At 30.4% G+C, this 12,778-nt stretch overlaps 1 protein-coding gene across 3 annotated transcripts in view; it reads right to left on the bottom strand.

Annotated features, from left to right (window-relative positions):
- Positions 1-12,778, bottom strand: part of LOC142319710 (aspartate--tRNA ligase, mitochondrial-like) — a 47,622-nt gene that overhangs the window by 31,100 nt on the left and 3,744 nt on the right. For all 3 annotated transcript variants that reach the window (XM_075357288.1, XM_075357287.1, XM_075357286.1), the window contains exons 2-4: positions 12,507-12,567; positions 3,971-4,134; positions 857-955 (exon numbers count right to left, since the gene is read on the bottom strand). In XM_075357288.1, coding sequence (XP_075213403.1) covers positions 857-955; positions 3,971-4,033 — 162 coding nt within the window. In that variant the 5' untranslated portion in view covers positions 4,034-4,134; positions 12,507-12,567. The remainder of the gene's footprint in view (positions 1-856; positions 956-3,970; positions 4,135-12,506; positions 12,568-12,778) is intronic.

The raw sequence follows: 12,778 nt of genomic DNA, 5'->3' as shown, positions 1-12,778 counted from the left end.
CAGTCACTGAAATCATCTGAAAACCGAAGTAAAATGGTTTCCAATCATGTTGTATCAGGAATTCCAGTCTCAAAATGCATCTCCTGCCATCTCTTGGAATTTATAAGTAACTATGTGAAGAAAAATAGCCGGTCACATTCAGAGACTCATATATGGGTTTAAGCTCTACAATGAAAGTACAGGTAGCTCATATTCAGGTTTACGCCCACGAAGGGTTAATGTTAATCTAACAATTTGATTGATGAATTTATTTTTTTTCAAATTATGATACTTAAAAAACCTCAGACTTCAAAATTTAACTTACAGGTTTTTGCGAATGCAGTACGCATTTTTAAAATTTATATAAATGGGCAGTTTCAGGAATAAAACACTTTTACTTCACTCCCATGAAAATTCACTTTCAGAACTTTATTGTATTTCCTCTTTAAAATATGACACAAATATTTCTGATTATATTAAGTCAGCACTATATAATTTTTTAATTATTTCAGGATTATATTTTTCTGTAACGGACTGAAAGTCCAATTACAGCACAAGATTGGAACTTGTATGAGCAATCTCATGGAAATTATTATCAAAAAAATACCATATACTGAACTCCAATGAGCAGAGAACAGCTTATAACAATGTACATTCAAATTAAAAGTAATTATACTTCAACTAGACATGAATCTAGATACTAGTGTCACAGAATAGCTATAAGGTGATGATGATCAGCAATAACATTAATGTAACCATCCCTCCTGCTACAACATAGAACAATCATAAAACATTTTATATATATATATATATTAATATATAATATTTTTCATATATATTTTTAATAACAAAATAAAGCAGCATAAATAATACTTACAGGATTAACTTGGTCTACAGGGCGAGTACAAACAACACCTTTTACACTGATGGTACTTTCTATAGGAGTTTTCACTAACACCTCCACAATATCAATTAACTGTGGAAAAACAGATAAACATAAACATGTATAATTAGAAAACATTTTTTATTATACTTATTTACAAATCTAACATTAGCACAAGACAGGAACATCAGTGAAAGTAATAAAAATTAAAAATAAAAAAAATCACCCAGAAGTACAACAGACCCCTACTACAATGTCCTAATTGGTTTTTTGAGAATTGTCTTTCGTCAGCCAATCATAAGTTGTATTCTTAACATCATTTAGATGCAAGATGCAGCATATTTTTAACGTTAAATTACAGTATTTCAACTGAATAATCAGATTCATAATTGTTCTATACATCATAACATCACACTTGTGTCCTTAAAATGATACATAATACTTTTTGTTTGCCTGCATACATCCATAATGTCATAACATTCCACTAGAAGTTTGTTTCATTGACATGGAATGTCAAACATGCTGAATAACTGCCTGCCTCTGTTACGTCAGCTAATGTGTTATGGCAGCCTTTAGCTGGTAAAATACCTCCATTTATACATCAAGTAGTACAAGGTGTAATGCAATAGATCTTTTAAATTTATCAAATCAAACTTAATTGACACACAACGCATTGAATCCCAAATTACTGTTCCTTTAATGTTTAAAACACTGATAATGCTTATCCTATAGTCACCTGGTTAAAAAAACATGTAAGTTGATTACTTGATAGTTAACCCATTCTCAAAATTTCAATTCCACTTCAAGTATGAGATCTTTCATGAGTTCTTACTTTCAATGACAGCATCAGTGTATCACTTTACTCCTTTTATGTTCTTGTCCTTGTATATTACATACTTGTACTTGTTCTTAACAATATTAGTATTATTTGAACGTGACAGTTTAATTTTCAGATGGTTTCAAAATTCTGTGTTTGTCTTCTTTGTAATCTCTTTTCTGGAAATTATGAAGAGATTTTCAATTTCCTTCTTTTTCTTCAATTAATCACTAAAAAACGTATCATCCCTAAGAAGATAAAATTAATTAAAACATTTTTTTCAATAACTTATTTACAAAAGTTAATAATTACAATGAACATAAAATACATTTTAGATGTAATTACTACACAAAATAATGCAAAGCAAAGAAATAAAAATCTTTAACTAAAAAATTAAGATATATATATATATATATGTAAAAGAACTTTTCTGGGCAGGTCAAACAGCATAATTAATGGATAATTTTAACATGTTATATCCCAAAATTAAAAATGCATTATATTAAAAAAACCTGGGGTACACAATTTATTGTAGAATGAATGCAAGAGCATTCTGTAAGATTGAAGGGGTAAGTTTTGGGTCGATGAAGGGTATAAAACTTGTAGCATTATTCCAAGAATACAAAAATAGACAATAATATCCCTTTTTTTTATGGAAACAATGAACTACATTTAGTATTTAGGGGAATCAGTCATTTACATGCTGGTTATGAGCAATTTTAGATCAAGTGGATATAAATCAAGGATCTGTATTACTTTAAAAAGATACAAGAACAGTTATCAATAAGTTCCATTGTATACTAAATATAATTTTTTAACTAAACTTTAAACATACATTAGTACACTCATAACATGAAATTTTAAACTAACACTTTTAATATTTTATAATCTTATATATAAATAAATAAATATATATATATAAATGAATGTTTGTTTGTCTCATATGTGTTCCTATACTATTCATCCAATTGCGATGAAACATTGTTGGTTGTGCGCATGCCCACGAAGGTTTCTGAATCAGTTTGTACCTGCTAGATGGCGCTGAGGTTTGAGATATTTGGGAAAATTGTATTTATTGTCTGATTTGGCTCATATTCAGAATATATAATAGTTACATGAAAAGAAATATTTTTTGCAAAAAATGGACCCGCTTGGTGGCACTGGGGTCAAGATATTTAAAAAAAAAAAATATTTATGGTCTGATTGGACTCATATTCAGAATATGTGTTACTTACACAGAAATACATCTGCAAAAAATAGACCTGCTAGATGGCACTGGGGTTGAGATATATGGAAAAATGCATTTATATTTCAATTTGGCTCATACTCAGAATATATTTTGGTTACATGAAAAAAAATATTTTTGCAATGTTCGGTTTTTAAATGTTTTATCAAACTTTCATTTATGTTCATTTAATCTATAAATATATATATTCAAATCTAGCTTTGGCAAAGCATTGCGGGGTCAGCCAGTTTATAATAGAATTATGAATTTATACAATTTAATTAATCCATTAAAATTAATTAGAATCATTTTTAATTATCCAAATAGCTGCTCATCTATTATAAAAACAAATTCAATCCCTCATGATTGCTAGAAACAACGTCAAATTGCCACAATTCACATAGACGAGTTAAAACAGTCATTTCATTAATAGTGCAGTAAAATGAAATAAAACCTTATAAAATACCTTGCTAATATATTGTGAAATAAAACCTTAATATATTATTTTACAATAACAATGTTAAAGATTAAAGAATTAATCATTTAATATAAAATTAATCATTCCAAACTTTGTATTTTGAAATTATTAGCATCATAATGACGGGGGTCATCATTGACACTTTTTTATGACAATGAATAGAAGTTATTGACAAAATACTTTTATTTGATAACAAAAAAGGATGATTATGAATTAATTTTATTGACAAACACTTTTATCTGGTAAAAGAGTTCAAAGTAAAATTAACAAAAGGTTTATAATAAAGTTTGTATATTCACTACCACATCAGAAAAACAGGGTGCAGTGACCTACAGGTTTCAACTAAATTAAGTTGCAGCAAACATCCTAGAAGCAACTGAATTATCATATAACAGGTTCATTCACATTTATAGACAAAAAAAATCTGAACACTAATAGTACCTTAGCACTTAAGACACAGTTTAACTATTTTCTACAAAATTCAGTGATAATTCTTTTAATTGGAAAAAATAATATCTTTAACACTTGAATTACTTAATTTAGTATAACGGATGAATGGCAAAATAGTACCAGATAATTTTTCCTTACATGATCAGGAATAATAAGCTGAGTTGTACCGTAACTATCACGGATTGTAGCAAATTTATTCATTCTTTGAAACTGTAACCAACCACAAAGCCTGATATGTTTTCCAACATCTGAGCCTCGTAATTCACCACATGTATGAGTGCGTATGCAACATTTATTAACACCTGCAAACAGAGAATATAAAAAGCAATGCATAGGCAAATATTGTAAAGACAGAGGTACGCCACTTCATCAACAAGAAACTTGAGGCCTTCTACACAAACAGAAAAATCTGATCAGTATACTAGAACACATTCACATATACATGCATGCACACGCACACAAGTGAATTTTGCAACTCTCTGTTGCACCGCCTTACCCCTTAATAAGTTTTTTTTTTTATTTTGAAGAGGCTTTTCCTTTATTCTGTCAATGAATAATATAATAACTGTATTAAAGATGTTTCTCAGAAGATCAGCTAAACTATCAATTTTTTACTACTGAATTAAAACTAAAAAATACATAAATTACTAGATGCTTAGCATTAGTATATGGTGTTATTGAGTATCTTATAAAAATGTTCAACAATGGCCTTTTCAATATTCTACAACATTAGGTCTTTTAGATCTTTTAAGTAGACGCAGTCAGTGTTTAAGATCATCTCAGAGTAATAGTATGCAAAAGTAGGATAATCAAAGGAAAGTTGAATATATTTTCAAAGATTTTCCAATAAATAAGGTGAATATAGGAAATTTAATTTAAAAGAATGAAGAAATTAAAGAAACTGAACTGTCAATCTAACCAACATTGCAATGTCAAAATAGAAATCTTGTAGGATCTTAACACTACACTAATTACAAAATCATTTTCTTGTACATAGTACCAAAATTTTGATTAATAATGGAATTGAAAAGCACTAGTACGTAAAAGAATTCTGATTAAAATTACTGGTAATCTTGGCTTTCTACTAAAGAAAAATAGTGAATATTGCTCTACAGCCAAATAACAACAGACAACACTGCATTCCACACTTATGCAAAGCAACTGTACTCATTCTTAGCACATAATAGATGTTCCTCTCATTTTAATGGAAATGCTTCTTTTCTTCACTGCCCTTTTTCTGCCCCATTATTCTAAACTTATGCACAAAATCTAAGAGTGTAATTCACAAGATTGTTTCCTTGAAAAAATTCTCCAATCATACAGAGAGCTCAAGTACCTTCTTTTTAAAATGGTGGTCATACTGAAACCAATAATCAGAAAAATTTAGAAATAATTAAATTTAAAAAAAAACTCTCTTAAATATAAATGATAAAAATTTTTTTTTAATTTATTAACAATCTTTTGGAAAATTTAAACTACACTATAAGGAAACAGATAAGAAATACGATACTTTTTATGCATATTTACTACAATTTTTAAAGATCTTCAAATTAACAGTCTAAATGTAAAAAAATTATGGTTTGTAAAATTAAAGTTTTTCCATCAAGATACCTTTTAAGATAATGTGCTTTTTCTTTCATGATTACACTTTTTTAACTATACACAAAAAGAGTAAAGAAAATGTATATACAAAATAATTCTATATAGAAACAAAAAAAAAATCAAAGTTTAATAAAAAAATTTATTTTTAATGAATTTTAGAAATTCAAATAAATTGTCAAATCTATTACTTTATATATAATGGAGATCCAGCTGTATTTCACTGCAATGTTCGTAATAAAGGTCAGAAAGTAGCTAACCATGTGCTTATTTACTCAAATTTATGATTGTGTAAAGGTGAACCACTCCGTTGTAAACATGTTTTCTCTCCTTTGTGCAGCAGAAAAATTTACACACATAATAACAACAATAATTTCACATTTGATGAAAATCAACACAACCAAATCAACTTTCTCAGTCACCCATTGCCACCAACCTTTTAGTAATTGTACAAAGGGCTAAAGATTGAAAAACTACAAGGGTAAGTCAATTATTATCCGCAATGTAGTTATAAATTTTATTGCAATACAAATAGGAAACTTACATGTACATCATTTTTCAACACAATCCCCTTGCATTTCAACGCACTTGGTCCATCGTTGTACAAGCTTCCTGATGCCCTCATAAAAGAAGGTTTTCGGTTGAGCTGCGAGCCAGGGATACACTGCTTCTTTCACTGTTTCGTCCAAGGTAAATCAACGGCCCCTTAATGCCTCTTTGAGTGGACCAAACAAATAGTAGTCAGAAGTGGCAAGATCAGGACTATATGGAGGATTAGCCAGTACTTCAAAGTTGACTTTGTGGAGCGTTTCAGCAGTGTGAGCAGCAGAATGTGGACAGGCATTACCATGCAACAACACAACACCTTTCGACAGCAGTCCTTGGCGCTTGCTTCGAATTGCAGGCTTTAGCCTAGCAGTAAGCATCTCACTGTAACACGCACTGTTTATTGTCGTGCCCCTTTCCTCATAATGTTCCAGTACTGGACCTTGTGAGTCCCAAAAAAACTGTAAGCATCAGTTTTCCTGCGAATGGTTGGGTCTTGAACTTTTTTTTGCAGGGAAAATTTGGATGTTTCCATTCCATACTCTGCCGTTTACTCTCGGGCTCGTAATGATGGATCCATGTTTCGTCACCAGTGATGATTCTATCTAAAAAGATGTCCCATTCGTTACCATAGCGATCCAAATGTTTTTGGCAGATGTCCAAGCGCGTTTGTTTATGCGACTGTGTGAGTTGTTTTGGACCCATCTTGCACAGACTTTATGAAACCCAAGTCTGTTGTGGATGATTTCGTAAGCAGAACCGTGACTAATTTGCAGACGATGTGCTACTTCATCAATAGTTACTCTTCTGTCTTAAGAAAACCTTGTCACGTACACGCTCAATGTTTTCCTCACTTGTGGCTGTAAACGGTTGTCTGGCTCCTTCGTTGTGCGTAACACTTGTGCGACCATTTTTGAATTTTTCAATCCATTCATAGACAATCTGTTGCAGCAACACACTGTTCCCGTACTGTACCGAAAGTCTTCGATGAATTTCGGCCCCTGATACACCTTCCGACCTCAAAAACAGATCACAGAATGTTGCTCTTATTTGGTGCAAACAGAAAACAGAGTAGCCATGGTTAACGGCAGGAAGCAATAATGGAACTAACCTAGCAGCATCAAACCTGAACAGTCAACAATAACTAAACCACGCATGTGTCATCTACGCAACACAACAGTACTACCAACATAAACAAAAATATAACTACATTGCAGATAATAATTGACTTACTTTCATATGATTTAATATTTACTACTTTATTTATTACAACGGTTTAACCCTCTCTTTAAGTAATAAAACTGTTAGACTTTCAACCCCACTAAAATTAGATAATGCATCCATCAACTCTTAACAACAAAAGGGAAATAATTAACATTTGTCATCATATTTTATATACAAGACAGTACCAAACGAATATGTACATAAATACACAAAGCATTACTATTTGGAGTTAAAAATTTCCAGATATATTGTGATGTTATCCAAGGTAAGATGCAAATATATCTGGTTTTACCAATACCGTGGAAAAGAATCAGTCTTTCTTTTTTTTAACATACCAATGATACAGAATGATTTGAGTCTTTTGGTGCAGATAAATGCATTTTTTGAAGAGGCCAAAGAAAATGATTAGTAATAACATGATAATCACAACAGCAACTCAGCAATGTAACAATTTGCATTAGTCTCTAAGGGATAAGATACTTACATATGAATTGTTTTTTTCATTTTTATAGATAATAAAACACGTTATGTATTCATGGTATATAAATAATTAACAACTTGCTGAAAATGCATTTTCATCAAATAGCAAACCAGAATCACTTTTTGAAATTTTCTACAATATTTAAAAAACCATTAATAACTATTTATTTTTTTATTTTCTCAATTTAAAAAAAAAAAATCCTTTTAATTCTGTTTGGCATAGTCATATTTCAGTTAATTTCTCCTGCATCCTTATGTAGTGAAATTAATGAGCAGATACTTACCCTACACTATTGATAACAGAAAAATAAAATGCTTACTGGTAAGACTTCAGAATAAAATTGCTTTTCAGTTTTTTTTTTTACATTTTTTTATACAAATTAAATTAGAAGTCAACATGCAGCTTAACCTACTTTTACACTCAGCAGAATAAATAAAACCTGAGGTCTAAAGAATACATTTAAAAAATTGTCTATTGTTTGAAATGGATTTTTCCCCAATTATTTTACTTACTGGCATTGTTAAAAAAAAAGATTCCCTAATGGGAACATGCATTTCAAGATTCACCTGAAGCACTAGTTACACAAACCTTCACAAAAAAAATTATTTTATCACATTGTCAACCTGTTTTTTTTTTTGCTAAAACTATCAACCAATAACATTTTATGCCTATTCTCTTACTTCAAGTAACAGATTGACATAACAAGATCAGTGTAAAAAATTAAACACTAACTATTTAAGGCTGTAGAATTAGAGTTCTACTAGATTATGGCACAAACAAAATCGGTGTTGACAGAAAAAACTATTTTAACAAGACCTCCTTTAAATAAAAAAAACAATAAAATGTTGTTAGTTCCGTTTCTCAATTTTATGATGGTAATATAGCAAGGTGGAATAATTATCATAATACAGCCAACTCCTGATTATCCACGAGCAGTTAAAACACATTACAGCTTAACCGCAATGCCTCTTGAAAAAAGTTTTAAAAACTTATGAAGAAGCTAAAAATGTAGTTTTTTATCGTTCTACAATAGATTTTACTCCTTCATTCATTTACTACTTGAATGTGTGCTTTTTTTAATTATGATAGTCTAGTATAAAATGCACAATATTATAATTACAAATCCTTCTATTAATCTACAAGCATTGTACGTGTTCACCCAACCATTCCTAAACAATTAGTCATCAAGAATACTGTAGGCTACTGTCAATGCATCATCAGTCTTTCGGCGCAACTAATGATGAGTCAGGATAATCCATAACCCTGTTAGTTGATGTCACACATTCGTAGGTTAGAGAGTTCTATGTCACATGTGAACTTCTTTGTTTTTATTTGCATGACAATTTTAAACAATTTGTATAATTAATTAATAGTTTGTATTTTTGACTGTACTATTTTTTTTTTTTTTATAATTAGCATGCACATAAAACTTGTTTTCAAGACATGTATATTCGATGGCTACAATAAACAAAAGCTTGCTGTCAACTCAACAAAACTAGAAAATTTAGAGAAGCTGGATATAGAATTAACTATGAAGCAACTTTCTATGGAATATAATGTTGGAGATAATACTGTACATGATATTCATAAAAATAAGGAGAAACTGAATATTGTTTTTAACAGGTTTAAATTCTTCCAGTGAAATGAAGCAACGCAAACCATGAAAAAGTCCTTTTATGAAACGCTTGATAATGCCATGGTAGAGTAGGTCATGCAGCAACAAGCTTAGAGTAACCCAGTATCTGGGCCTATCTGCGTAATTCAGATTAAATCTTTTTTTTAATAAACTTGGTTAGAAGGAAATTCTGAAGCATCTTTTGGGTGGTTAATTAGGTTTAAGCACTGACACAGCATCCGTAAAATCGCCATCAAAGGGAAAAATTAAACAATAATGAAGAATCAGCCAGTAAATTTATAAAAGATTTCAATGAATTTATTGCAAAAGAAAATTAATGTAATGATCAGATTAATGCAAATGAGAATGGGTTTAATAGGAAGTGGTTGCCTACATGAACATTCGATTTTAAAAGAGAACAACAAGCACCATGTCACGAAGCAAACAAAGTGATTAACTAACATGTGCTGTTTGAACACTTCTGGTAAACATAAAATGAAATAAGGATTAATGGTAAGGCCAAGAAATGTGATCATTCAAAGGTACCGAAGTTAAAAATTTACTAATGCATTAATACACTCACCAATCTCAATCAATATTACAGATTTTATTTTCTTCAAAAACTAATTCATGAGGGAACTGATTTCAAATCATTTTGTAAAGAATTTACAATCTTTGATGCTATTTACACAATCTCAGAAGCATCAAAAAAGATTAAATGTACTGATCTTGCAAGATCGTGGAAAGAAAATATTATAGAAACCAATGTAGGAGGAGCATACATCAGCAGAAATTTCTCCAACCGAGCCTACTACAACCGTATACGAAAATATTGACGAAAGTAATGTAACTGAATGGTTGAATGTGATATAAATGATCTTGGATTTGAGGCAATAACAGATGAAGAGATGGTTAATAAAATCATAGGGGTGGGGCCAGAAAATGACAACAGCAAAAATAGTAGTAGTGATGAAGTTGAAACTATGAAACAAAAGGCTGTGCACAAAACAGCACTCCAATATGCAGAAGGTCTCCAGCAAACTATAAACTTCAATTAAAAGAAAGTGTTTCATTCACTAAAACAATCATGTCTTATTTAAAAAAAAAAAAATATCAAAAGAGTAAAATACACAATTTATTAATTTTTATTTTTTTAATGTCTATCTATTTCTTTCACACACATTACTGCAGTCTATTTAAATAAGTGTTTGTTAATGTATTATGTAGAACGTACTAAGGTATGTACGCTCTATTTATGTACAGTATTAGTAATAGTGAAAATTTGTTATATGTTAATATGTATTTTGAATAAACTTCTGGATCTTACTTTTGCCAGTACGTAACAGACAGTGTAGTTTAATATATTTATTTTCTTTTATTATTTACTATCTTAAGTTAATATAATAGTGCATGTAACTGCACTACAGTAGAGACTATTAGGTCATTTTAACTCATATTACTTTATTAAATATTATTTTTGGATCAACCGCAACTCTGCTATGATTTTGGATTATTCGCAATCCTCTCCCTGGTTATCATGAATAATCAGGAGTTGGCTGTAATATCATTCATCTACGACAATCATTCACATGCAGTACAACATATGAGTGCACATAGTTCTCAACAAAACATAACTGTCCTCTGATAAATTCCTCCTATTAATGTTCAAAGATGTTTTCAGTTTTATTTATTTGGACATGTGGTTAAGGGTTGCATGTATACGAAAATTTGTTTCCGTAGTGAAGGAGGTCATCACACCAAAGATTGTAAAGTTAACAACAGGGAATCTCCTTGTTGCGTTAACTGAGTTCGGGTGGTAAAGCCCAATAATCACGACTGTAAGTGCAAGGACTGTCCTGCATATAAGAGTGTGCAGGATTTATTAATCAGTCATCTTCATTTCTAGTGACAGACAGTCCCGTGGGGTGGAATGTGGAGCTTCTTTGATATATTTTTGTTTTATTATTTGATGATAGTGTTGGGTTTTTTTATTGTTTGTTTATTGCTTATATACTTTTGTTTTTGCGTTGGTTCTATTTAACTTCCATCATGTTTGTTCTCTATAGTGTTTGTGTTGTTATCTTTCATATTTTGTTCTTGTTTTCTTTAGTGATAGTGTTTTTGTTTTGTGCTATATGTTTCGAGTTTATTGTTCATTGGTTGGTTATTTATTGTTTATATGTTTCTATTTCAGTCTTATTTGGTTTGGTTTGTTTCCCATCGGCTTCTTTATAGTGTTTGCGTTATTGTTTTTATGTTTGGTTTAGTTCAGTTTAGTGTTTCTAGTTTTTGTTATTTTAGGTTAGGTGTTCTTTTTAAAGTTTTTGTTAGTCTTGTGTTGTTCTTTGGTTTTGTGTTATTTTTGTTATAGTTATGGGGTTTGTGTTATTTTAGTTTCTGGGTTGTTTATGTATTTTTTTGGTTTTGTATTCCTTGTATTGTTTTTGTTTTTGTTTCATAGTTGATGGTGTTATGTTTATTATTAGCTGTTTGGTTTAGCTTGGATTAGTGTTTTTAATTTCTGATACTCTAATGTTTTGTGTTTTGATGTTAAAGTTCCAGAGTTGGTGTATGCATGTCAGACTCACTCTCCCTTCAAGTAGGATTGAAGATTAGTTGTCTCATTTGAGACTTTAAGTATGTGTTATACGTCCACTTTAGGAGTTGAATACCAATGGGAATGTCATTCGTGGCATTCACATCAGTGACATCTTGATCGAGGCCAAGCTGAAAGATGTTTTGAGGCTTATTGAAAATGACCAGTAAAGCTCCTAAGGACTAGGTACAGAAGGGGTGGTGTGACACTCGGACCCATCATAGGTGTCTTCCCTATGGGGTCAAGATAACAATCCCCTCCAGTATCCCCAGTACATGCATTAGATTTGGTCTCCTAAACTTTTCATTGATCCTAAACATATACATGAAGAAGAGATAAAAAACCACAGGAGTCCAGAACAAACTAATCAAAAGAGGCTTCCAGAATACATTCAAAAAATGAAAAACACTGCTGCAAATGTATAAGTAGCGAAAGGTTTGACATGTCAATAAAATAAACTTTAGATAATCTTTTTTTCTTTTTTTGTACAATACTGACAACTTCTGAGTAGTGCCAATAAAAGCTAGCTACTATACTATCTATAAATAATAATTACTGCTAATGCTGTATTTAAAGCTATTACTAATATATTAAAAAAATAAAAAATAAATACCTGCAACTTTAAAGTCTTTTGTTAAATTTGTTAACAATTCACTGGAAATCTGAGCATCAATCTAAAATAAAAAAATGAAAGAAAATTTAAAGAGACAGAATTCTGATAGTAACTTTCAACTAGATTGAAAATAAAATGTGAAACCAGGTGTCATAAAATTATACAGGAGTATATGTTTATCACAATAAAGTAATTTAAATCTTTTGTTTTCCATGCGAGTAATAAAATTTATTTTAAACTAAATCTTTTGACATTTAAACTATAAATTTGAT

This window comes from Lycorma delicatula, chromosome 2 (assembly GCF_047948215.1).
Source record: "Lycorma delicatula isolate Av1 chromosome 2, ASM4794821v1, whole genome shotgun sequence".
In the NCBI taxonomy this organism is placed as follows: domain Eukaryota; kingdom Metazoa; phylum Arthropoda; class Insecta; order Hemiptera; family Fulgoridae; genus Lycorma; species Lycorma delicatula.
The sequence above is the reverse complement of the archived record's forward strand: the minus strand, read 5'-3'. Positions and strand labels throughout refer to the sequence as shown.